The sequence below is a fragment of the Arachis hypogaea genome, chromosome 12 (assembly GCF_003086295.3).
Source record: "Arachis hypogaea cultivar Tifrunner chromosome 12, arahy.Tifrunner.gnm2.J5K5, whole genome shotgun sequence".
Classification (NCBI taxonomy): Eukaryota; Viridiplantae; Streptophyta; class Magnoliopsida; order Fabales; family Fabaceae; genus Arachis; species Arachis hypogaea.
The window spans coordinates 3,461,731-3,486,680 of NC_092047.1; the positions used below are offsets into that span (position 1 = coordinate 3,461,731).

The window sequence follows — 24,950 nt, forward strand, 5'->3', positions numbered from 1 at the left end:
GAGCTTAGTTCAGACAAGGGGGGGCCATGGCCCCCCCAAACTTTTTATAAAAAATTTAGTAGTATTTTTTCAGAAGATAAAAAATAGTTCAATTGACTTAAATACTTTACTATGACTTAAAGTATCTAATAAATTCAATAAACAACACTCTCTCTATCTTTAAGTTCAAATATAAAAAATAGATATTTTTATTTATTTAATTTAATATTATTTTATATTTTACTATTTATTTAATTTAATTTTTTATATAATAAAAAATAATAGAATATTCAATAAGTATTAATATTATTGTATTTGTATAAATTGATAAAAAAAATTCAATAAATATTATAAATTTTAATATTTGTCCTTCTAAATTCTTCTTTACATATTTTACAAATTTTTATATAAAATAATAATGAAAAATCAAAGAATTGATACATTTTTTAAGAGAAAGACTAATATTTAAGAAGGAGAACATATAACTTTTACAATATCAACACCTGTAGATAGTTCTTCTACTTTAATGAATCACAAAGAAAGTGAGATATAACTTTCAAAAGTTCAAAAAATTACATCTGGTGAATCTAAACTATGTCACCATAGTGGGGTTGTTAACCTTTGGTGATCCAAGCGACGTCCTGGCGTCATTAACCTTAACTTTTTGGAACGAGATCTTGAAAAACGGCTTTAAATTTGGCAATATCACCCAAACCAGAGAGAACCAGAGAGATGAGATTAGACGAGCTTATCTTAAATGGGGTTCATATTAAAAATATTTTGACAATTATTTTCTATCTGGCCCCCCCAAAATTTTGTTTCAAGTTCCGCCACTGCTGCCGCCGCATCTCACACAAAAACGAGAGCCGTACAGCAGACAAGGATTTGATTATAATTTTCTCAAGAAATTGCTTTCTTATAAAGGTGACAATGCTTTGATTGACTTCCAAAATATTAGCTGGAGCGTTGACGTTGAATTTGGTCATAGCTTACTCATTTGGCATATTGCAACCGATATATGCTATTATTCTAGAATAGAAGAATCCGAAAAGGACTACAGGGAAGCGAGCAAAAGAATATCCGATTATATGTTGTATCTTTTACTCATGCGTCCACTCATGCTGCCTAAATGGATCAACAGGATTACTCACCTTCGGAACACTTTCAGGGAAGCCACAAGTATATTGCATCGCAACCAGCAGCCAGTGAAAGATGCTGCAAGCGCTTCAAAATCGCTTATTCAAATGCATAGGCAGTGTCACCAGCCACTCCAACAACTTCGAAGGGAAAGGGCTAGCAAGTCTTTGCTCCATGAAGGGTGCCGCCTTGCTTTACAGATTGAAGATCAGAGTTTCTCATGGGAAGTGATATGTAATGTGTGGATAGAGATGCTTACTTATGCTGCAAGTCAGTGTGAATGGGAGGCACATGGTCAGCGACTCCGAAGAGGAGGAGAATTTCTCACTCATGTTTGTCTTCTCATGGCGGAACTTGGTTTGAGCAAACAATATGACATTGCGCCGAAAACACCCAGTGTAGAAACTAGAAAGCCAAAATGAAGGATGGGGATGTACAACAAGGACATCACTGGGTTCTTGCTCATAAGTAGCGTACTTTTTATGGTGCAATTTCGCTACGTTACCAACTCTTATTTATGACTGCGTTTAATGAAAGTGTTTTTGTGATGTGTCTAATAAAAATGTTTTTTTATGACTGTGTCTAATAGAAGTGTCTTTGCAGATGTATTTTTTAGATATGTTTCTTTATACGTGTTTAAAATATAATAATTAATTATTATTGATAATAAATTGGTAGATAGTATATTAGTATCCTATATTAGTATCCTATATCAGAGCATCAATCCTGTTATTCCGTCTTCTGGCCAAAGCAATGTTATGGAAGTATCTGGTATTCCTATCCATGTTTGCAGCATGCTTAGACCGAGACATCTGTTTCCAGTGCATTTCCTTTCTAATATACCATTTTGAACAAAAGCTCACAAGTGCCTTCCTTCTAGCCTCCGTTGTACCATCATAAACTCCATCACTGACTGAATTGTCCAGCTTGGTGAGCTCCTCCTCAAACCTCACGAGTCTCTTATCCATGTCCCGGAAGTTATCCTTGTGCCATTGCCGCAGTTGTATTGCTAGAGCCCTCAGCTTGCACGGGAACTGCGCTTCTCCGAGGCTTCGCCACTCATCCTTCACCATTCTCAGAAATCCCTCATGCGTAAACCAGGCGTCTAAACTTCTGAATGGTCTAGGGGGCCCCGTTACTCTTGTTAGTTCCATGATCACTGGGCAGTGATCAGACAATCCCCTTGGGACACCCTTAATCCTAATATCCGGAAACACCTCAGTCCATTCAACATTAACCATCACCCTATCAATCCGACTACAGGAACGCCCCCTAAACCATGTATACTTCCTATCAGTAAGAGGCAAATCTATCAACTGCATGTCTCGCACCCATTCCTTAAATTCCTCCGATGACGCCATCAAGCTAGTAGCTCCTTTACGATCCTCTACTTGTAGAATTTCATTAAAGTCTCCGAGAAAACAGAAAGGAATCTGACACAACCCCGCCACATAGCTCAGTTCCTCCCACACCTCCCTCTTTGCCTCCCTCCCATGCGCCCCGTACACCAAACAGAAAGCACATCGGAAGTTGGTCTTTGTTAAAACGCCTTCAACACACAGCCACCTCTCACCTTTATACCTTTGATCTACTTGAAACACTCCTTCATCCCAAATTAATAGCAGACCCCCCGCCATTCCTGCAGATTCCACAAACTCCCAACCAGCAGTACTAGATCCCCAAAGCCTTGCAACCTCATATTTAGTAATCACTTCTTTTTTTGTTTCAAGCAATCCCAACATGTTCAAATTATATTTATTCTTCAAAGATTTCAGCATGCTTAATTTACCGTCCCCCTCCACCCCCTAATATTCCAACAGCTCACAATCATTTAAATAAAGATTTGCTCACCTTATTTTGATTTTTTGGTCGACTCCTTCTCGCCTTTTCCTTTTGCTTCGCCAGTTTTTTCTTAGCTGCTATTTCTTCATTTTGTGCTTGCAAAATCGCCATAATATCTTCTTCCTCATCGCATAAAACCGCTCCTGATTCCACAGCCAATGCCCAGGTTGCTTGATTCTCCTGGCGTTGCTCTTTCTGTGTCCCCTCGCCTTCTAAATGGCTAACTGTGCCCTGCCTAGCCCCTGCTCCTGCCCCCCGGGCATTGCCACAGGCAGCCACCTCCGGGACGTCCCTCACTGCGTTTCCCTGTGCTCCCGAGGTACCATCCTTCCCCATTAGGCATTATTGATAAAATATTCCAAAATAATTTTACTTCCCATATTGTCATGATTGCTTTTAATTGAACGATGATTTAGGACAATGATATGCTAATAATTGTTGCCCAGCTCAAGGAAAAATAAGTTTCGCTATTAGAAAATATGTAATTTTTAAGAATGGAAAAGTATATATATATATATATATATATATATATATATATATATATATATATATATTTGGTGTTTCATAAAAATATTATGTTATTGTAGGTTTGATTATATGTCTATTGTAAGTGTGATTATTCTATTAAATTTATGACAGGTTTAATTATTCTAATAATTATTTATTTAATTAAAAAAAATATAAATCAATATGTATCAATATACACATATAATATTTTTTTTATTCAGTTATATACATGTAAAATATTTATCATAACTCTTAGTACTTATGAAAAAATGAAAAAAAAATCAAATTAATAATCAACGAATTTCAAATCAAACACTTTAGTATTTAATAAATTTTTATTATTTTAAAATATTCAATAATTATTTTTGTCATCTTTCTGTTGATTTTAATAAAATATACTAGATAAATAAATTTTTAATAAATTTATTATGAGACAATTAAACTTTAAAATATTATTATAAAATAAATTAATTTCTTCCAACACATCAACAATCAATTCGTCTAACTTCTAAAAAAAAAAAATTAAAGTATGCGATATAAAATTTTTTAAAATTAAATGAAGTGTTTACTCTTAAAAAAAAATCAACACGGAAACCTAAATTAAAAGAGAGAAATTATTACCATAATAGAAAAGAAGAAAGAAAAATTGTTTACCAAAATAATAAGAAAAAGACTCCGCAATATTAATATACCATGCTTTTTTTTTCTTTTTTTTTTTTATTGTCTAAAATCATAGGGAATAAGACCTCCCAGCATTTTGGACAGCAGTGTAACTAAGCGAAATAATTTGAGTCCACCAGAATCCACATGAAACAGAGTTTGCAGAGTGAAAGTATGTTGGAATCTGATTTCACCGAATGAGAGAAAAATAGAAAACACAGGAATGGAATACATCCACCCATCACTCATCCTTGGACTTTACTTGTACACTCCCACCAATCACAATTTCCGTAACAATTGGCCAAACATATGATAATACTAACACATAAATTTTCAATAATATTATTCATACATCAAAGATTTTTTTTTTATATTTGTAGAAAATACAATTATTATTAAAATATTATGTATTTGAATTATTTTTTAATTAACAAAACAAAAAATATATATTTGTGTTAAACCTTTTAGTATGAATAAAATAACAAATAATGGTGCCACTATCTCTGTGTGTTCCTTCTCAACATATTATTGAGAGGAGATTTTGTAATAATTTTACTTCCCATATTGTTATCATCGCCTTTGAGTAATTCAGAATGATGGGTTTAGGACGGTGATATATTAATAATTTTTGCCAAGTTCAAGGAAAAATAAGCTCCTTTTTTTTCTCTCTTTAAAATGTATTGTTATTCAGATAGCAATTTTGTTTATGTTTTAACTAATTTAGTATAAAAGACTTTAACAAAATGTTCACTTCCAAGTCCTAGCTTTTTAGGGACATAAATTCTTAACAAAATCTATTATATTATATTCTTAATGTTGTTCTTAGGTTCTTTTAACAACCGGTTCTTCTAAAATTTTGTCTTTAATGTTTAATTATATACCACTAAACACAATTCTTATCTTAAATATATGTTATTAAGATTAGGATTGCTAGTGTTAGTTTTTTTTTTTTTTTTACCCAAATAGTATTCCCTAATCCGATTGGCATGGTCAAGGCGAGATTCGAACTCCCGACACTTACTTAAGCGGACGAGTGAGTTGACCACTCGACCAACCCAAGTTAGTTAGGATTGCTAATGTTACTTGTTGTCTTATATTTTATTTAAAAAATTGTTTGTTTCTAGGAAAGTATAGTCACTTAGACATACAAATTACTTGGTAAAAGAGTTTTTATACTAAAATTACTAAAAAATGATTAAATTAGTTAATATTTAATGAAAAAGACCAAAATTTTCTATAAATTGATAACTATATTCTTAGGTGAGTTAAGTCATTTTACTTTTTATTTGTTCAAATTGACTATGAAACTCAAATTCTTATTGCTATTATTTTGTAAAATATGAGTAGAGAATTAACGAATTAAGGATATTATTAACTTTATATATAAAAATAATTAGGTCCTCCTTTTTAAATATCAATTAAATTATAATTTTTTAATCATTTTAGTATAAAAAATAATTTTTTCAATAATTAATTCCTCTTTTTTTAACCAATTAAAGTATTAAACATGCACAATTTTAAATAGTAAATACTTATTATAAAGGAAGGGCCTTTCCTTCTTCAGAGTACAAGGTGTACTACTGAGACTGAGAGATCAACCTTCACTAGCTGATTTGAAACGAGAGAGAGAAATCAGAAATGGAGGTAGGGTTCTTGGGTCTAGGGATAATGGGCAAGGCCATGTCCATGAACCTTCTACGCCATGGATTCAAGGTCACTGTTTGGAATAGGACTCTCTCAAAGGTCTTAACTTTCTCTAACTTCCCTTCTCATATTCAATGCAATTCCTACTGTTCCTGCAACTTCACTCTCGAACCTTCCATTTTCAATCTGATTCATCATATGGGGTGTTACCAAAATTTTATTTTTCCAGCTCCAAATCTCAATTGGCTTGCACTTTGAAAAAAAATAAAAATCTGATTTTTTTTATTATAATTTCTTCCTACATAATATTGGTTATTAATGGTTCTGGATTTTGATTTATTTATTTTGCATTCGCTATTGGTTTTTCAGTTTTCTTTTTTTTTTCTTTTTAATTTATAGTTTCATTTCATGTGCAATAATCATACTTAAAAGGAAGAAATTATGCAGAAAGTTATATTTGCTGATACATAATTCCAAGAATTTTGGAGAGCAGTTTAGCAACCAGTCTGAATTTTTCACACGTTGTTTACATGATATCAAATTAGTGAAGATAACAAAATTGTGTTTGGGGGGTGGGGGGAAGAAAAGTGGAACAAATTAGAGAAAGTTTATGTAATTTGTAGTATGGGTGTTTATATGTCCTATTCTTTGTATATTATTAAGCATTAAGTTCTCACCATAAAAGTACTATGAACTTTGATTTTGAATATTCTGCTAGTGGCCTAAAGTTTTCCATGCTTTTGCAACCTCTAATAATCTAATTTGTAGTGTGATGAACTTGTGGAACATGGTGCTTCAATTGGAGAAACCCCTGCAGCTGTGATCAAGAAATGCAAGTATACAATTGCAATGTTGTCTGATCCTTCAGCTGCTCTATCGGTGCGCATTTATATATAGTTTCTTTTATAGTATATTATATAATTTAAAATTTTCCATGCAACTTATGTTGCTTTTACTTAACTTGCATTTTGTGATAATTTTTTAGGTTGTATTTGATAAAGATGGTGTTCTTGAGCAAATTGGTAATGGAAAAGGTTATGTTGACATGTCAACGGTTGATGCAGATACATCTTCGAAGATATCTGAGGTTAGCATAGCCTTTTGATGTTTATCCTGCTAATGAAAAAGTCTATTTCCCTTCATTCCAAGTTCATAAATTTTCTTCATTTTGTTTTAGTATAATTTTTTGATAAACATGTTGTGTATTCTTTCTGATATCATCTAATTTGAGTACACACAAATTTGATTTCTGCAGGCAATCAAATCGAAAGGTGGTTCCTTCCTTGAAGCTCCTGTTTCAGGTAGCAAGAAGCCTGCCGAAGATGGGCAACTAGTAATACTTGCCGCGGGGGACAAGGTATTCTTAACTCTGAAATTGTGAATAGATATTCAATCACCATGCTTGCATCACTGCATGTTTTTGTGCTAAACTTCTAACTGCTTGAAGGAATTGAATTATTCAGACATAATTTCTGATTTTATCTTTGCTATCATGGTCTTCTGCTGTACATTGGAATCAGATGTATACTTAAGAAATTGGAATTCTTTGGTATATCCATGTGCTCAAGTAGTCTTATGTGTATTCATTGCTGCGGACTAACTTTTCAGGAAATTGAAAAACTATTAAGTAGCCAATGGAACCTCATGTATATTAATCTTTAGAAGTTGACTATTTTGATACATAGGCATTGTACGATGAAGTAGTGCCAGCATTTGATGTATTAGGAAAGAAATCTTTCCATCTTGGTGAGGTTGGAAATGGCGCAAAAATGAAACTTGTTGTTAACATGATAATGGGCAGGTAATCTTTTTGTTTGTCAAATTCTATGCTTTCTAATTTAGATGGGGAAAGGGGGTCGACCAAGACGGCTTAGAACATTTTTTTGGAAGCTGAAGACAAAAAAAGTCGAAATTGCATTATTATACTTGTTCTTTATGTTATGCATGTTGCAGTATGATGAATGCTTTCTCCGAGGGACTCACACTAGCCGGAAGAAGTGGATTGAACCCTTCGACTCTTCTTGACGTGCTGGTAATTTCTTGTGACCAATGAATGGGACACTATTTGTTGTTCTCTTTTATTGTCGTTGAAAGCATAATCGTTGTGCTTTTTGATGCTATCAGGATCTAGGTGCCATTGCTAACCCCATGTTTAAAATGAAAGGACCCTCAATGCTCAAAAACAATTACTCCCCAGCTTTTCCACTAAAACATCAGCAGAAGGACATGAGATTAGCCCTCGCCCTCGGAGACGAAAATGCTGTACCGATGCCTATAGCAGCTGCGGCAAATGAGGTAATACTAATTCCTTTTTTGTTTGCATGAAAATCTCAGGATGAATTGCTAATACAAAATTCGTCAAGAAAGGTTGTATAAGTTTAAGGAAGAACAAACTTGATGTGTAGTTTAAGGATCAAATGACTACTATTGTTTCTGATCTTAAGCTCTTTATGTGCATGTGACTGATATAAATTGATGATTATCAAACTACAACAGAAAAGGATTCTTCCTGTTTCTTCTCTTTTTGTTTCTTAAATTGTATATCTTCCTATTTGTCTTGTAGGCTTTCAAGAAAGCCAGAAGCATGGGATTGGGAGACCTTGACTTTTCAGCAGTCCATGAGACTTTGAAAAAACCTGATCATTCATCTTGAGAGACATTAACTCTGCAAATTGATTGAGCCATTGATATGGCCAATAAGTGTTTCAATCTTCTGTTTGAGCATAGGTTACAATTATAATATATTTGGATGAATTGTAAACTTTTTCCTACATCGGACACATGAAATTATGACGTTTACATCCATAGTGGACACTGGATATCATTGTTTTGGATGCTATGAACCAAGTTGCAAATGGTTTTATTTGTCTTATAAGTAGTTAAGTATTAAGTTTTAGTTTTAAATTATATACAAGCATAAACTCTCTTACGCTAATAAGCATTAGCTAATATATTTGTACATTGGAGATTATATCTATGATGTACATGCTAGGACGCAGACAATAATTCCAATTTTTTGAGAGACATGCATATATATTAAATATAAATTGATTTTTTTATATTAACATTTTTTTCAATTATATAAAAGGCATAAAATATTTTAACAAATAATATATACTGTTTCATTTGGAGAAACATTTTCTTTTTTATTAAAATACTGTTGGACACAAATTTCATGACATGCAACAACTGGTACAAATTTCATGACATGCAACAACTCAACAAAGTACCATGCCGCAAAGCATTGTATAATCTTAGTTCTTAGATGTCTATTTTACCGGAGAAAATAAAAACTTGGACCAATGACCAAAGAAACAATATAAAATGCCGACAGTATTGTTTTATTTCCAATCTTCCAGTTATCTCCATGAAAAGAAAATTCATAATAGGCACGTTGTAGAAAGTTAGGATAATATAAAAGTGCAATTTTATGGTAAAAGACTTATCTTTCGAACCATACCAACAAGTAAAACACATTAATCCAGGCTAACACAAAATTTGACCAAGTCTCCAAAAAGTATCCAAAATTGGTGGCTAAAATGTCGAAAGTACAAGCATAAAAAATTTTAAAGAAAGTAATGATCTAAATGAGTTCTGAGAAGTTCTAAACAAGTAGCACTCGTGATGCATCCTTGAAAAGGTTTCAATCGTCATCCTCATCATCATCTTCATCCCCACCTGCAGCAGAGTTGAGAGCCTGCAAGCGTGCAATCAACTTATTCTTCCTCTCCTCATAGGTAAGCTTCTTGAGGTTGTACCTGAAAGTAAAAGAGGAAAAAGAAAAAGAATACCTCAGGAAATGTGTTACATTATAGTTGTCAAATATAGTTGAATTCATGAATATAAATCAGATGTATACCTCTTGTGCTCCTTAGGAGCAGGTTTCCCTGACTTCTTGATGGTAGGATCAGCACGAATGGCAGCATGAACCTTTTTGTACAGAGTCTCAATTCCATCAGCCTCTATTCCTCGCTTGATATATTCACTGAAATGTGACTGGTATTTCTCAGGTTCATCTTCCTGCAAAGTCTGCATAATATATGGAACAAGTTAAATTGTCGTCCAAATTTATGAAAAAACAAAAATATTGTCTAGAATTTTACAATAAGTAGCGCCTAAGTAAGATTTTTTTTTTCCACACCCTCATGTAAGAAGCAACATGTCCACCAAAGATATACTTGCGGTGAACTTCGGGATCAAGCTCCTTCTTCTCTTTGTCAAAACCAGCAAACCTCTTTTCACTGTGAGGGATATCCAAACCCCCATCCAAAGCTCCCTGTAAACCATCTCAATTAGTCAATCAAACAGCAAAAAATAGATTACAGAAGCTACCATTGCAATATAATAGCACATACCTTAAGGGCACCGAACACACGGTTTCCAGTTGTGGTCCTGATAAGACCAACATCAAGAAGAGCACGGAATGGCCTCCTGGTATCAGCAGGCTCAACAGAGAAATCCTCACCAGTAGCCTCGACATTTCCTTGATACTCCTCGTCCATTTCAAGCATCTTAAGGACTCGACGAGCAAGGAGAAGTCCAGTGCAATAAGCTGGCCACATCTTAAGAGATTCAGTCACAAGGATAAAAAACTGTACAGAGAGAAATGCAGACAACACAATCGACTATGAAAATTCACACACAAATGATCGTTGAGGAAGGAGGGGAGAAAGGATATCGATAGAAGTACCTGCAGCATAGTTAGTAAGGCCTACTTCAAGACCATAGCGGGGTAATTCATGAGAATAAGCTGCTGCAAGAACAATATCACCAGCAATGCTAGCCGATGTTATTTGTGCAACAATATCCTTGTTTGTCTAATAATGAGGTTAAGGACTACCCAAGGAAATAACAGCTAAACTGACTTAAAAACAGATAAATGATTTGATCAAAATAGCTATGGACTTGTAATAACTAAAACTATAGTCAATTTTAAGACAATAAAAGCAAGAAACAAGCAAACAGGGAGAATCGGTGCAAAATCTAAATGCTTTTCTCATAGTTGCAAGCAATTGAAATGTAAATCTCCACACATCATTAGGATACGAATCGCACAACAAAGCGATACTTTGGAGTGTTGTATTTGTTCTTGTCCTGGTTAATCAACCGAATCCTGGCCCTGTAATCGGTCTTTCCCTCTGCACATTTTTCAGTTTAATAATGTCACCAACAATTTTAAAGCCATGTAGGAACAATAACAAACACAAAAGAAACAAAGATTAAAATAAAAGCACCATACCTCTTCTTCTCTTAAACTTTACTTGATACCTCTTGAAGTAGGCCTTAGATTTCTGGGCCTTAACATATACCTACATTATGCAATAAAAAAATAATAGTTACAGAGATTGTAATAAAATAAAATTGTAGGGTTTGTTTACTCCAAAACTCACCCATTACAACACATAACAAATAAAAATTAAAACAGAAGACTTGTATTTTCTGTTGTATTAAAATACAGAGAGAGCAAATCCTATATACACATTAGAAATGACTAAAAAAAAGCTACTTTGTGTGAGTTTAACAGATTCAACTTTTATATCATGATAGTGTGAATTCCTTTAGTAGTGATAAGCACATCCAAAGCATAAACCCTAACATATTTTTTGGGCAAACTCAACCTCAAAACTCCAGAAATTTCTCATCAAGTACAGATAAATAAAATCATGATTTTCAACGCTATACAACACACAGAAACAGCTCAAATTCTCAGGAAACAGAGGAATCGAAATCATTTGCTAAACAAACCATGCAGATTAAAGTTCAGATCAGAAAACGGCACAATGAAACGCAAAACCTAGAACGTATGAGGAACAGGATAGAATATACGGAAAAGGTTGAATATTTACGCACCATTGTTGTTGAGCTGCGCTTGTAGCTCGATCTCTTCCCACGAGGTGTAATGGAAAAGAGTGAAGGGATGGAACTAGGGTTAGCCAAGGTTTTAGGCTTTTATGGGCATTTGCTTCTCTGTGGGTCGGATCATAATTTGTTCGGGTTATTCCTTAGGGTAACAAATGGGCCCTAGCTATTTTGGGCCAGGTTTTCTGCTCCTCTTACTATTTATGCCTCAGGCGAAATTTAAAAAGAGAAACAAAAACATGCTTATTCCAAATACTCAAATCATGCTTGCTAGTATAGTATTTTTTTTTTTTTTTGACTAAACAGAAGAGGGAAAAAAAAAAAAAGGCAAAACCAAATTAATTGGTTAGGTTAATATCTAAATTTATTAGATGTTGAAATTCATTTAATGGTTGACTTCAATTCGAATGAATATCCAACACTATTCTTATTCCTTTAAATTAAAAGAATAAAGACTCTTCAATTTAAATTCATAACCTCTTGTGTATGCTTTGTCAAATTCTATTTCAAAATATTATTACCAAGTATTTTTTTATTTACCAATAAAAAAACTTTTAAACCGTCTATTTCACAAATAACTTTAAAATATTAGGATTTAGGAGTTATACCTTAAAATAACAAAAGCACATAAGACATTAATAAAAAAAAATATAAATATATTTGTCATTAAAAATTAATTTTACACCTTAATAAGATGGAAATTATTGGTGTTAATATATAAAAATAAAATTTTAAAAGTTTTAAATGACAAAATTATAATAAAATATATATTATCCAACTTTTTAACAATATACTAAATACGTGTATTTTGTGTATCGAATATAAATATGTCCTTTCAAAATTTGTATTTCACTAAACAAATCTTGTTTATGTCCCTATTAGACACGGATGGCAACTAAATACATTTTAATGGACCACAACAAAGTACTTGTAAAAGCTTAAAGAGTCTAATAAAAATGTTGGATTTTTGTTTTCAAAACCTCAACTTGGACTTTTAGTTTTTACTTTTTAGTTAAGTTATTATAAGTAATTTTTCATCTCAACTATTTTTTTTTTCATTTTTTACACACATTTGGTACACTAGTACAAATAATTGGACTTTACCATGATATTGGTATCCTTTGCTCCCTTTTCCCTTTAATTTTTACTTATATCTTTTGTTTGTTTTAGTATTTTCATGTTATTCTTTATACTAATACTAATACTAATGCATATTGTGTAATGTTATGATGCATGGATACACAAATTTTAAAATTTTATAAGACACAGAAACACGACATATATATAAAATATAAAAAATTTTTAGACACATTATAATAACATTTTGTTATTTTATTGATATTCAAATATAAAATATTTTTTAAATTATTTTTAATGTCTTTTTTAATTATTAAAAGTATTTAAAATATTTTTTATTTTAATAAATAAGAATATATATTATTTCTAACTTATTTCAAGAATATATATTAAGAATAAGACTGGACACGCTGATACATGATAATATTTAGGTGTTCAAGTGTATTTGGAGAAGAATTTTTTTATTTTTTATTTTTTATTAAGACACAATTAAATATGGCAGACATCGAATGAGTGTCGATGAATATCTTATCTAAAATGTGTCCGTACTTCATAAGTATAATGTCTAAACTCTAAACTCTACACATGATATATTTGCATCTCCTTCGTATCTATACTTAGTAATGTGTAATTCCAAAATTAAATTATAAACCATCTTATATAAACTACATGAGGGGGATTCTTATATCTGATTAAAAATGAAAAAGAAGCAAACCTGAAGGTTCTAAAAGAATTAGAGAAAAAGGTTGAATGTATAACCTTCTTTAACTTTAATTAATTGGGCCTTAAAACAAATAATCAACTCTGGCTTCATTAAGTCAACATGGTGAATTATTCACGAGATAATTTTATTTTGTCTCATAAAAACCAGAAAATAGAACTAGATCAAAGAGGAAAAAAATAACACTAGCATATATTCTGGTTCAGTTGTTATGTGCAATCCAACTTATATCCAGTCTCCACCACAACTTTGGTAGAATTTTAACTATTAATTCAAGTATTACATACACCAATTCCCTAAAACTCAAAGTAATCCTATATGGGCACACAAGCATCAACTTAACTTGACATGACTATACTAATACCTAGACTTACCACATTTTTAGTGTTTATCCAACTTAACAAGGATTACCTCCAGATACAAGATACAAGACAGAAAATACAACGAAAAGAATTCTAAAATTACTTATGACTTTTCTCTCAAGTGTATCACTCACCCTTTTCTCTTGCACTGGTTTTTAAACAATGCCTCTCTTTCATTGTCTTTTACCTCTCAAAGAAAACTAGAAAATATATACATTGAAACTGAAATACCAAACGAAAACAATGAAGGAGACGATGATTCACATCCTTTGTGCTAAAAATTAAACCGGATTAAACTTTCTTAGATGAAACTCTTCATCTAGGCATAATGTTTCTTTGATGTAGAAACACTGTCCACAAAACGTTGAGCTCTTCTCTTAGAAGTTCACAAACATACTCATATTTTGGTTCACTCTCATTGCCTCTCATGGTATTCAATTTTCCCTTTTGTACTTTAGTTAGAGCTACGGTTAGGGTTTATCTCAAGTCAACTCTTTGGACCTTGAACTTTCATAAGACATCACTCCTTTTTCTTCAATCAACTCCTAAATTAGGGTTTTTAAATCTGATTCATTTGTTTGACCGAAGATGATAGAGCAGCAGAATTGATCTTGCTCAGTAATAATCTCAAATCTAAATCCTTGAAAATGTACTTTGGTTTCAAATAACAATTTGAGCCTTTGATTTATCGCAAAGATAATCAACTACCAATTTCTTCATCTTTTTAGAAATGGCGTTGCAAAGAGTAGAAGAAGAAGTGAAGAAATTAACTTATATATAAATGAAAATTATTTACCTTTAACTTCTGCCTTAGCTTAACATGCTTTGATTAGTGTGATTAGACATTGCTTTCTTGATAAACCTTTCTCTTTCTTTTTTCTATAGTGTATGAACTCAAACCGAAGCTCACTCTCTCTCTTGTGTGTTTAACCAAAGTATACTTGTGAGCTTTAACTTAGATTTGATTCTTGGTTTGGATCAATTCACATTCAGCACCCATGAGATTCCACGTTTTGGGCTTCAACCAAAACAGAATTGGGTTGCAACAATAATTCCTTTGGAACTGCATCACTAAATAAGACTATTAAATCCAATTGAATGTTTAACCCAATAAATTAATATTTGTCATCATTATTAAATTAATTATTTTTTTAATTTAACAAAACCAAAAAGCATAAATCAATATTTGTCATCATTATTAAATTAATTATTTTTTTAACTCAACAAAACCAAAAAGCATAACCCTACCCATTTCTTCTTTTGCAAGTATTAAACACCAATCCTAAAAATTTGTTGAGGACACTGAACCATATATATATAATATAAAAATATTATATTAATATTAATGTACAAATTAATTTTCTCAATATTTTTAATTTTTTATTATATATTATTTTAAATAATTTTTTATTTTTATAATTAATAATACATATTCTTAAATATGTAATTATATTTAAGTATGTCTAAACATGTTTGGATAAATATTTTTAGTTTTTATTAAAACAGCTAAATACAAAAGATAAGTACATCAAATAATTATAAGATGGGTGACATATCTGATATGTGTCTAATACGCACGCACAACAATTTAATGAAATATAAATGATTCATAGATGATGATCATATCTAAAGCAACAAAAAAATAAAATCTATGATGAATATATATCAATAATATCCAAATAATGCAGTTCACATAAAGCAACCACAAGTTTTTAACGGAAATGTTTGGTAACCAAAGAAAATCAGCCAAAAACAGTCATAACTTGCCTTATTTAGCATTCATTAATTGTTGCGATAATTAATAAATGCTAAATAAGACAAGTTCTGACCGTTTTTTTTTTTTTTTTGTCTCCCTAGCATTACCTGTTTTTAAATATCCAAATTTCCAAACAACTGATTTATAAAGCTCAGTTGTAGAGAAAGATAGTTCTCTTCTAAACACAACAAATTTAACATCTTCAGTGACAAATAAATCTATCAACAAGTATCATCTGAATTCCAAGAAAGGTGGGTTTAAAGACAAAACCTCTTCCTCCTTCACACAAACCTCAGCTCTCTGAGACTTAAACAACTCTACTGCGACAGGCGAAAGGCGAATACAACCGCTCAAGTATAGAGTGGACAGACTCTTACAACCGTCTCGCAACGCCTCTAGGCTACCGTTGCAAAGATTGCGACAGCGGTTAACATGTAATGTCTTCAAGTTCTTACAGTATAACCCCACTGCTTGCCATCCAGATATGCTAACCTCATGGCACAAGGCTAAGTTCCACTCTTCAAGTAGTGGACATCCCTTGGCAATCGCTGCGATTGAGGCATCGGAAACAGTCCTGCACATTCGAAAGTTTAGGATTTTAATGCTCGAGGAAGATCCTATTCCGGCCAAGGGATCTCCAAGTGGAGACCAACTCAAACAAGAAACATTGAGATACTCTAATCCGCCACCACTAACAATTCCGGTTACCCCATCCGGCTTAAGCATACAAGATTCAGCCTCTATGTATGCAAGAGTGTTTGAACATCCCTTAAAGCCAACACCAGTTATGCCCTCACAATGTGATATGTTAACCCCTTTAAGGCGGCGACAAGCCTGCGTAAGAGCCTTTAAACCATTGTCAGATATTTGTATGCAGTAGGAGAGGTTTGCATATTCCATAAGGAAGCAAGCATTGGCTAAAGTCTCCAATCCCAAGTCGGTAATACCCGGGCATCGATAAAGACTAATCGATGTTAATAGGGGACAACCAGAAGCAACCAAGGACAGTCCATAGTCAGTGACTTTCAAGCAAAAATCTAAATTAAGTTTCTGCAAATCCGAGCCGTAGTTGAGCAAACGAGTCAATCCTGCATCATTTAGCTCTCTGCAGCCAGATAAGCATAAAGATTCTAAATGCTGAAAGCGCCTTAGCAGCTTATGAAGATGGAGTGTGTGAATGTCAAGAACCTTTTTGGACAAAGAGGAAGGAGTTAACAAAGTGAATGAACACGAAAATTGCAATGACCGGCGACTGGAATCATGAATGCCTAGCCATCGACGACAAGTCAAGCCAAATGATTCACGATCCGTGGGACTATCTAAACCATGGAAGATAACAGTGAGGCAATCATCTGGAAGGTGCATGATTGAGGTTGCATTATTTCTAGAAAGATCTCCCATGTCGACCTGTTCAAGATTCTTCTGAAGAGGGTTGTAATGAACGAATCTTTATGGCAAATTTTCTAGAGCTAGATGAAATAGGAGATTCAAATCCACAAAGAACAGGTGTTTCTCTATCATAACCATAACCAATATGAACCCCACACTTGCGGCAGAGCAATTTAGTCTTCGAACGATGACCAAACCAAGGGACAGGAAAACAATTTATTTCATCAACCTGTGTAAATCGGCTAAGATCAACTGAAGAAAAAGAGATTGATCCTTTCTTAACAGACTTTTGATACTGAGATGCAATGTTAGATGTGATTCGGTTCGATGATGACAAATTCAAAGGGTATCCACAAGAGCCACAACTGCAATGAACACCAGAATTTCAAAATGTATATCATACAAATTGCAAAAGAAAACAAAAAAGATAAAAATAAAAACAAGAAAGATAAGAACACAATATAAAGCACCAACCAACTCACACACTCATAGAAAAAGCATCAAATCCAAATACAAAACACAAGACTAGATGCATGCTAACAACATGAACATTCCCAACAACCACTTTCATCAACAATCAAATCAAGGCATAATTAAGAATTAAGATATACACTCACTGATTAAATTCAAATCCAAAACACCAAACATGCTAAATGCTTTCATAGTAAAAGCCGTCTCTTTGAGGGAATAATTGGGAGAAAAAAAAGATAAACTCAACATCCAAAAAGGCATAAAGAATTATATCTACATGCACTAAAGGGAATATCAAAATCTGCAATTAGTGATTATATTTCTATTTTCCAAGTCACATGATTCATGTTCCAGCACATGGCTTCTCAACAAGCTGACACCTTTAAGAATTGGGTGCCGGCAACATCTAAATTCTAAACACCTCACATCACAAAAATCATAAAAAGATGACATCAAATACAAAATCTACCCAAAGGGTATCACAAACAATATAGCCAACATCAATCAAAACAGAGAACAGAACAAAAATTACAAATTTTTAAACCCATAATTACCAAATAGCATATGAATAAAAGAATTAAAATCTGAGAAAAGACTCGGAATTAGAGAAAAAAGAAAATAAAAAAGGAACAGAGAGATACCTGTAAGAGACGTCAGCTTGGGACATCCTTTTAGTTTTCTCCGAATTGTACGATCATAAGCAGAACTCATCCTCGTCCATTGTCTCAGAGGTTTAAAAAAAATGAATAAATGAGATTTAGAGAAGCTTCAATGTTTGGATTATTCTCAGAAGTGCAGTGTTTTACGTTTACAAGGCACGTTTCCAACACACTTTAAGACTTAACAAAAATACTCCATAAAAGAACAAGGTCAATAAATTAAATTAAATGTGGTTGGTTACTTGGCTTATATAAAAAATGTACTCTGGAATAAAATAAGTTAAATAAATAAAAATGTCCGTGTTTTTTTAATGGATTTGACTTTAAATTTGAATACTACCATTAATAACAATAATAATAATAATAATAATAATAATAATAATACCTTTATTCTTTATTTTATGTGATTTTAAAGTTAAGATCATAATGTGATAAAATAATAATAATCTTAACTAAAAGGAATATTCAAATAAAATTAGTTATACTCTTAAATCTATATTAGTTATTTAATATTCAAATAAAATATTTATTAATTAAAAAATGTATGTGATTTTGACAATAAAAGGAATACTTAAATAACACTTTTAAGTAGGGGTGTACATGGGATGGGTCACATCGGGTTTGGCTTAATCCAGATCCGACCTAAAATATAGATCGGACCTAATTTTTAGACCCTAATCTGATTCTAGACCCGATGAAACCTATGCACCTTCGTGCCGGGTAAAAATCGGGTAAAAATCGGATGAAAATCAGATGAAAACCGAGTCTTTAGCATGTAAAAATTACCTAATCGCCAACCATTATTTCACAATTCACATAGTAAAATTCACTTAAAAAAATATAACAAGAACCAACCATTCTTTAAAATTAAAGCATAACCATAATCAATACTAATATTGTCTAATAACACCAAATATTTAAATCAATACAAATAACACAATTTATGCATTAGTCTAAAGTTTTATACATTTTAAACATAAAACATTAACTTATAATCTTATAATGACTAATAACACAAAATATTAAGGTTTACAATATTTAAATTCCACATAAGAATAGCCATCATTCATCACTAATAACACAAAATATTAATTGTGTATGATGACCGGATCACTGGGTCGAATTCGGGCGACCCGAGTTATGGCCCGGACCCGACCCGAAATAATGATCGGATCTATTTTTGAGACCCTTACCCGATCCTAGACCCGATAAAATCACACTAAATTAGTCTCTAAAGTGTTCGGGGCCGGATCGAATCTTCGGATCGGATCGAGCCATGTACACCCCTACTTTTAAGTTTATCTACTTGATATTATAATCTATAAACCATAAATTTTAAAATTTAAAAGACTAAGTTAAGTTGGAATTAATCAATTATCTCTTTGTCTATTGATAACATAATATTATAGGATAGTTTGGAAGTGTTTGAATGAAAAAAAATTAGTTTAACTTATATTTACCTTTTTAAAACAAAATGTAGGAAATATATCAATCACAATTGCAATTTATCGTAATATATAAAATAGAACTATTTACATAAGATTATACATAAAAAGGTCTAAGTCACAATTATATAATATTTACTTTAAAATGAATCTAAAAAGATGTTTATTACAAGTTTCCAAGTTGTTAAAAAAAGGTAAGAGTAAACTACCATTTGTATCCACGAAAGTTAAAAACGCTGACAAATCTACCCACAAAAGACAGAAACTACCAAATATATCCATCAATCATGAGTTCCGTGGGACGAAACTAACCAATCCGTATTCCGGTGTTGATTTCGTCAGTAACACTCCCTATGTGGCATTTCACGGCGTGACATGGTTTGGGGGCTGCACACGTGGATGTTATAATTACAATTAGTTAAAAAAATATTTGAATTATGAATTTTTTTTTTGAAAAAGAAAGGGAAATTAGAAATGAACAGTTAGCAAAGGTTTTCCATCTTCGCGCGTTTCAGAGAACAAAGGGTAGAGACCTAGGAAGAAACTGTTCATCTTCACCACTCATAGAAAACCTCCAAGGCCGACGATAATCTCCGTATTGAAGAGAGGGTGCTTGTTGGTGTGGCTCGTTTCAGCGGGTGGAATTGCGTGGTGTCATCCATAGGTAAGAAGTAACCGTTGATCTCTATGTCATGGTTTTCTTGTTTTCGATGCATGGTTGTGGAAACTGAGTTTTCATTAGGGTGTGCTTGTAGTTGCTATGATTTGGTTGTTAATTAGGGTTTGTCTGTTTGCAGATGGCAACTGTCCACATTACGTTAGTCATTAGTCACAGAGAAAAATTTGAAAAGGGTGATGATGGCAGACTGGCTTACGTTGGGGGTGAGAAAACAGAGATTGAACGAGTGAATGTCGATACCCTAAATAGGTTCTTCGTGAATGACTTAGTAAAGGATATAGGGTACACTGATGTGTGCGAGCTTTACTGGCTTCAACCTGGGATGGAGTTGGATGGTGGGTTGAGGTTGCTTAGACGTGACATGGATGTGGTGGCTATGTATGAAGCAGCGATTGCTAATGGGAGGAGAATTGAGGTGTTCACTGAGCATCCAGTTAACCTTCCTGAGTTTGCAGAAGAAACTAATGAACCTGAACCGGAGCGTGAGAATTTAAATGTTACGAAAATCCAAGTCAAGCACAGAACCAAAGTGTGTGTTAGGAGACCCCCAACCCCAAAGAAGAAGCACAAGAGAGTGGTGAAGATTAAGGATCAAACCAGAGGAATGCCTGGACCAGATACCCAAACAAAGGATGATGCGGTGGACAAAGATGTTCATCCTACCACAACAAACATACAACAACCAAAAGTAGGCAGTGAGGAACCAACTCTCCCCACACACTCACCAAAGGTAACCTTTGAAGAGCCACCAAGGATCATTCAGACCCCAGATGCACCCACCGAACCCAATTTGTCTCCACATGAGCCATTGGACAAGACTCCTCCAAAGACTCAACAACCACATGTGTCAGTTGGAAGTGAAGAAACAGGGCACCCAAATCCAGTTTCTGCGGAGTCAGTGGCACCCACAGTTGATAAAGAGCCTGCGAATTCTAATGAGGTTTTCACACAATATATTCCACAACCTTGCAACGAACCAGAGTCTCAGGAGCAGAGCTTTCAACCTGAGAATGAAACACATTGCGAAGGTTCTCAACCTAGCAGTTCACAGCCTGAACCGTCTACAAACCCAGATGTGGGTGCTGGTAGTCCAAAGAAGCGGAAGAGACGATCAACAGTTAGGCCTCCTCCATCAGGACAAACCTTCATACCTAACCAGGATCCAAACAAGCATCATTCAATCTTTATACCGGTGGAGGGTGAAGATATGGCTGAGCCAAGTGCAGGGATGCATTGTTACGAGTCTGAAGAGCTGGATTCTGTTGCAAGTGATGATGAAGACAGTCAGCAAGCAGCATTTCCTCAAGCTAATCCCGATGCTCCAGTGAGGGACGTAAGGCTGGAGGTTGGGATGAAATTTGAGAATCTATAGCATTTCAAGAAGGCAGTTAGGAAGTTCAACATCAACCTAAGGCGCAGCATATTCTTTCCTAGAGTTGATTCAACTAGGTGCAAAGCCATATGTTATGAGGAGGATTACCCATGGCAGATATATTGTGCAAAATGGTCATTTCCATTAAGCTTCCAGGTGAAGACCTTTGTCAACGAACATACCTGCAGCAGAGTTAATAAGAACAAATCTGCGGATGGTAAATGGGTTGTAGAAGAGCTTGAGGACAAGATCCGTGACCATCCAGACATGAGTCAAAGGCAGGCTCAGGATTTTTTCAAGAAGGAGTTTGATGTGATTGTGAATGAGAGGAAGATATACCGTGCAATGGTGAAGGCGAAAGAACTAATAGAAGGATCGGAGATAGCTCAGTATGCACTTCTTCGGGATTATGCTAATGAAATAATAAGGACCAACCCTGGCTCAACCGTGAGGATTAGCACTGATTATGTCGAAGGGACTGGGTATAAATTCAAACGGATTTACATATGCTTGCAAGGTTGTAAGAAGGGCTTTACCAATGGCTGCAGGCCTTTTATCGGGTTAGATGGTACCTTTCTAAAGGGATACTACCCTGGGCAATTGTTGACTGCGATCGGTCACGATGCCAACAACCATATATACCCTATAGCCTATGCTGTGGTGGAGTGCAAATGCAAGGATAGTTGGAAGTGGTTTCTCGAACTTCTCCAAGAAGACGTAGGAGACGCAGCAATCAATGGAATCAACTTTATGTCAGACATGCAGAAGGTAATGGTATCAATTCTTATTGTTCCTGTATGTCTATTGATTTATTTTGCTATCCCATTATACAAGTTACAATGTATATGTCATTATGTCACTCATATGTTTGTATCTGAACAGGAGACCACCCCAGTTAGGCCACCCATTGCAAAAAGGCCACCAAAGAAGAGGAAGAATGTGAGGAGACCGCCACCATCTACTCAGCAACCACGACCTCCTCCACCTATTGTCAGCCCAACAACACCAACTACTACTAGTTCACCACCTCCAGCCTCTGATGTGCCACCCACCGTGACACCTCAAACTATGCAAGCTGCCTCCCAGGGAACTACATCAAGGTTCATGGAGTTCATGCCAACTCCCACAGTTCGAGTATCAACCTCAAGGAGGTGGCCGCAGCCAGCCTTCCGTCCACCAGCCAAAAAGGGGTCAACAACTGCACACTTGAAGGAGGGGTCAAGCGGAAGCAGCAACTCCACTCCAATTCCGTGAAGCAATAGTTTTATAAGTTATGTTTTTTGTGTAATCCTATTGGCAGTTTATCGCACAATCGTTGGACATGTCACAGACTATGCCGTATTTTCTTTACGTTTTGATAACTCTTAGCAGTATCTTGCACATTTGTGTAAGCCAGTTACTACATACTTATCAGGATATTATGCATGTCTTTGATGTTATTTTGGACCAGAAAGTAAACAACAATTGCAATTAGTACCAGCTAATTTTTGCATCTTACATAACTTATAAGGCTACCTCTGACTTTAATTGAAAAACAGTTGTGTACAAATGACATTTTTTGAATCGATCATGGGTAGATTTGTCATGATCTTACACTAACAACTACTAAGGATCAAACCCTCCTAAGAATCAGATACACAGTGCACACAGCATTACAAACAACAGCCATTGATATCATCATAAGCCAAAACCTAATTTTGCTAAACTCAGCTTCGAAGCTCCCTAATCTGGTGAGCATCTTCACTTGAGCCTCAGCCTCATCAACATCTTCCTGCATCCTTCTTTCCGACAGTGCTCTCCTCAAACCCTCACCCTCCCACTGCCCTTCGATTTCGTCTACCCATGCAAAGAAGTTGCAGTCCGAGTTCTATCCATGGCAAAAAACTAAAATCAGATGCACATTCAACTTCCACATAATAGGGTGTACAACGGGTTACCTTCCAATTGGGACAACGGACGAACCACCTCCCAGGATTCATCGCCGTCCCGGACTGTAACAGCGTCACCCCCAACCCACATAAACATCTGCCATTGAACTTCCTGTCCTGCGCCCGTTTTGAAATTGAGCTTCCAGAGACACTACCGCTGCCATTCGAAGGTGGAGTAAAGAGTTTTTGCCTCGACATTGGTATAATTTCGAAGATTATTGTGAATCTAGGGTTCGTGCTTTGGATGAAAGAATGTTTGAATTTGGGAAATTTGGGAATTGGGGGTAAATTATAACGGTCAGACATGTCAGCAATCCACATGTGCAGCCCCCCAAGCCATGTCACGCCGTGAAATGCCACGTAGGGAGTGTTACTGACGGAGTCAATGCCGGAATACGGATTGGTTAGTTTCGTCCCACGGAACTCATGATTGATGGATACATTTGGTAGTTTCTATCTTTTGTGGGTAGATTTGTCAGCGTTTTCAACTTCCGTGGTACAAATGGTAGTTTACTCAAAATGTAAAGTACTAGACACAATGAGTGAGAAATGGAAAAAGCTATAATCAATTTTATAATTTTCATAGTTATTGCTTAAGTTTTGTTTTAATATTATTGTTAATAATTTTAAAAGTATGTGTAAATTAATTAATAAAAAATGTTCTTGTAGAATAAAATACATAACAAAAGAAACAATAATATGATTACTTAATGATAGGGTGTTCGCGGTGCGGTTTGGTTCGGTTTTAAGGAAAAAAGTCATCCGATCCGAACGCTTAATTTATGTGCGGTGCGGTTTGGATGAACTTTTTTTGAAAATCCGATCCGATCCGATCCGATCCGATTACAAGCGGTTTGGATCGGTTTGGATTTGTGGTTTTTTAAATAAAAAAAATTAAATACATATAACATGTCTTAACATCAAATTTTAAATAATCAACAATAACATAACAAGTCTTAACATATCTTAAAAAGACAACGATAACATAACAATAGAAATAAAATTATAAGTTAGTTAAAATAAATAAATAAATAATATTTTAAACATAAAATATTTATTAAATAATAATAATACATGAATAATAGAAAAATGTATAACAAATTGAACATGTTATAAATATAATTGTAAATATAATAATAAAATAATAATATTATAGCACATTATGCGGTTTGGATTGGATTGAATCAGTTATGAAAAGTAGATCCGAAATTCGATCCAATCCAGCGGTTTGCAAAAAATAGAATCCAATCAAATCCGAATTAGTGCGGTTTTAATCGGTTTTCGGTTTGGATTGGATTGGATGAGCGATTTAATTTGGATCGGTTTGGATTTGAACACCCACATATAAATTATATTTTTAAATATATTTAAGATTTTAAAAATGATATTGTAAATCACCAAAAAAAAGATATTACATTTTAGTAGATACATTACATTTTCCTAAAACCCTAAAAATATCGAAA

The 24,950-nt window shown here is 34.0% G+C and overlaps 4 protein-coding genes across 4 annotated transcripts; 1 reads left to right on the forward strand and 3 right to left on the reverse strand.

The window, feature by feature from the left end:
• The first annotated feature begins 5,636 nt into the window (after positions 1 to 5,636).
• LOC112726410 (glyoxylate/succinic semialdehyde reductase 1) lies at positions 5,637 to 8,608 on the forward strand. The gene is made up of 8 exons (XM_025775788.2): positions 5,637 to 5,868; positions 6,538 to 6,648; positions 6,755 to 6,856; positions 7,025 to 7,126; positions 7,455 to 7,570; positions 7,723 to 7,801; positions 7,894 to 8,064; positions 8,333 to 8,608. The coding sequence occupies exons 1-8, from the start codon at positions 5,764 to 5,766 to the stop codon at positions 8,420 to 8,422; spliced, it is 876 nt and encodes a 291-aa protein (XP_025631573.1). The 5' UTR covers positions 5,637 to 5,763; the 3' UTR covers positions 8,423 to 8,608.
• A 587-nt stretch (positions 8,609 to 9,195) lies between these two features.
• Positions 9,196 to 11,757, reverse strand: LOC112726409 (large ribosomal subunit protein uL18). Its single transcript, XM_025775787.3, has 8 exons — positions 11,620 to 11,757; positions 11,009 to 11,078; positions 10,816 to 10,907; positions 10,460 to 10,586; positions 10,125 to 10,321; positions 9,911 to 10,045; positions 9,629 to 9,798; positions 9,196 to 9,527 (listed from the first exon to the last, which is right to left on the reverse strand). The coding sequence occupies exons 1-8, from the start codon at positions 11,620 to 11,622 to the stop codon at positions 9,413 to 9,415; spliced, it is 909 nt and encodes a 302-aa protein (XP_025631572.1). The 5' UTR covers positions 11,623 to 11,757; the 3' UTR covers positions 9,196 to 9,412.
• A 3,658-nt stretch (positions 11,758 to 15,415) lies between these two features.
• LOC112726411 (F-box/LRR-repeat protein 12-like) lies at positions 15,416 to 18,357 on the reverse strand. Its single transcript, XM_029290493.2, has 2 exons — positions 18,046 to 18,357; positions 15,416 to 17,298 (listed from the first exon to the last, which is right to left on the reverse strand). Exon 2 carries the CDS (start codon positions 16,943 to 16,945, stop codon positions 15,776 to 15,778), a length of 1,170 nt encoding a protein of 389 aa, XP_029146326.1. The 5' UTR covers positions 16,946 to 17,298; positions 18,046 to 18,357; the 3' UTR covers positions 15,416 to 15,775.
• Positions 16,956 to 20,224, reverse strand: LOC112729517 (uncharacterized protein At4g08330, chloroplastic-like). Its single transcript, XM_025779691.1, has 2 exons — positions 20,067 to 20,224; positions 16,956 to 17,298 (listed from the first exon to the last, which is right to left on the reverse strand). Exons 1-2 carry the CDS (start codon positions 20,222 to 20,224, stop codon positions 16,956 to 16,958), a joined length of 501 nt encoding a protein of 166 aa, XP_025635476.1.
• Between the last annotated feature and the right edge of the window lie 4,726 nt (positions 20,225 to 24,950).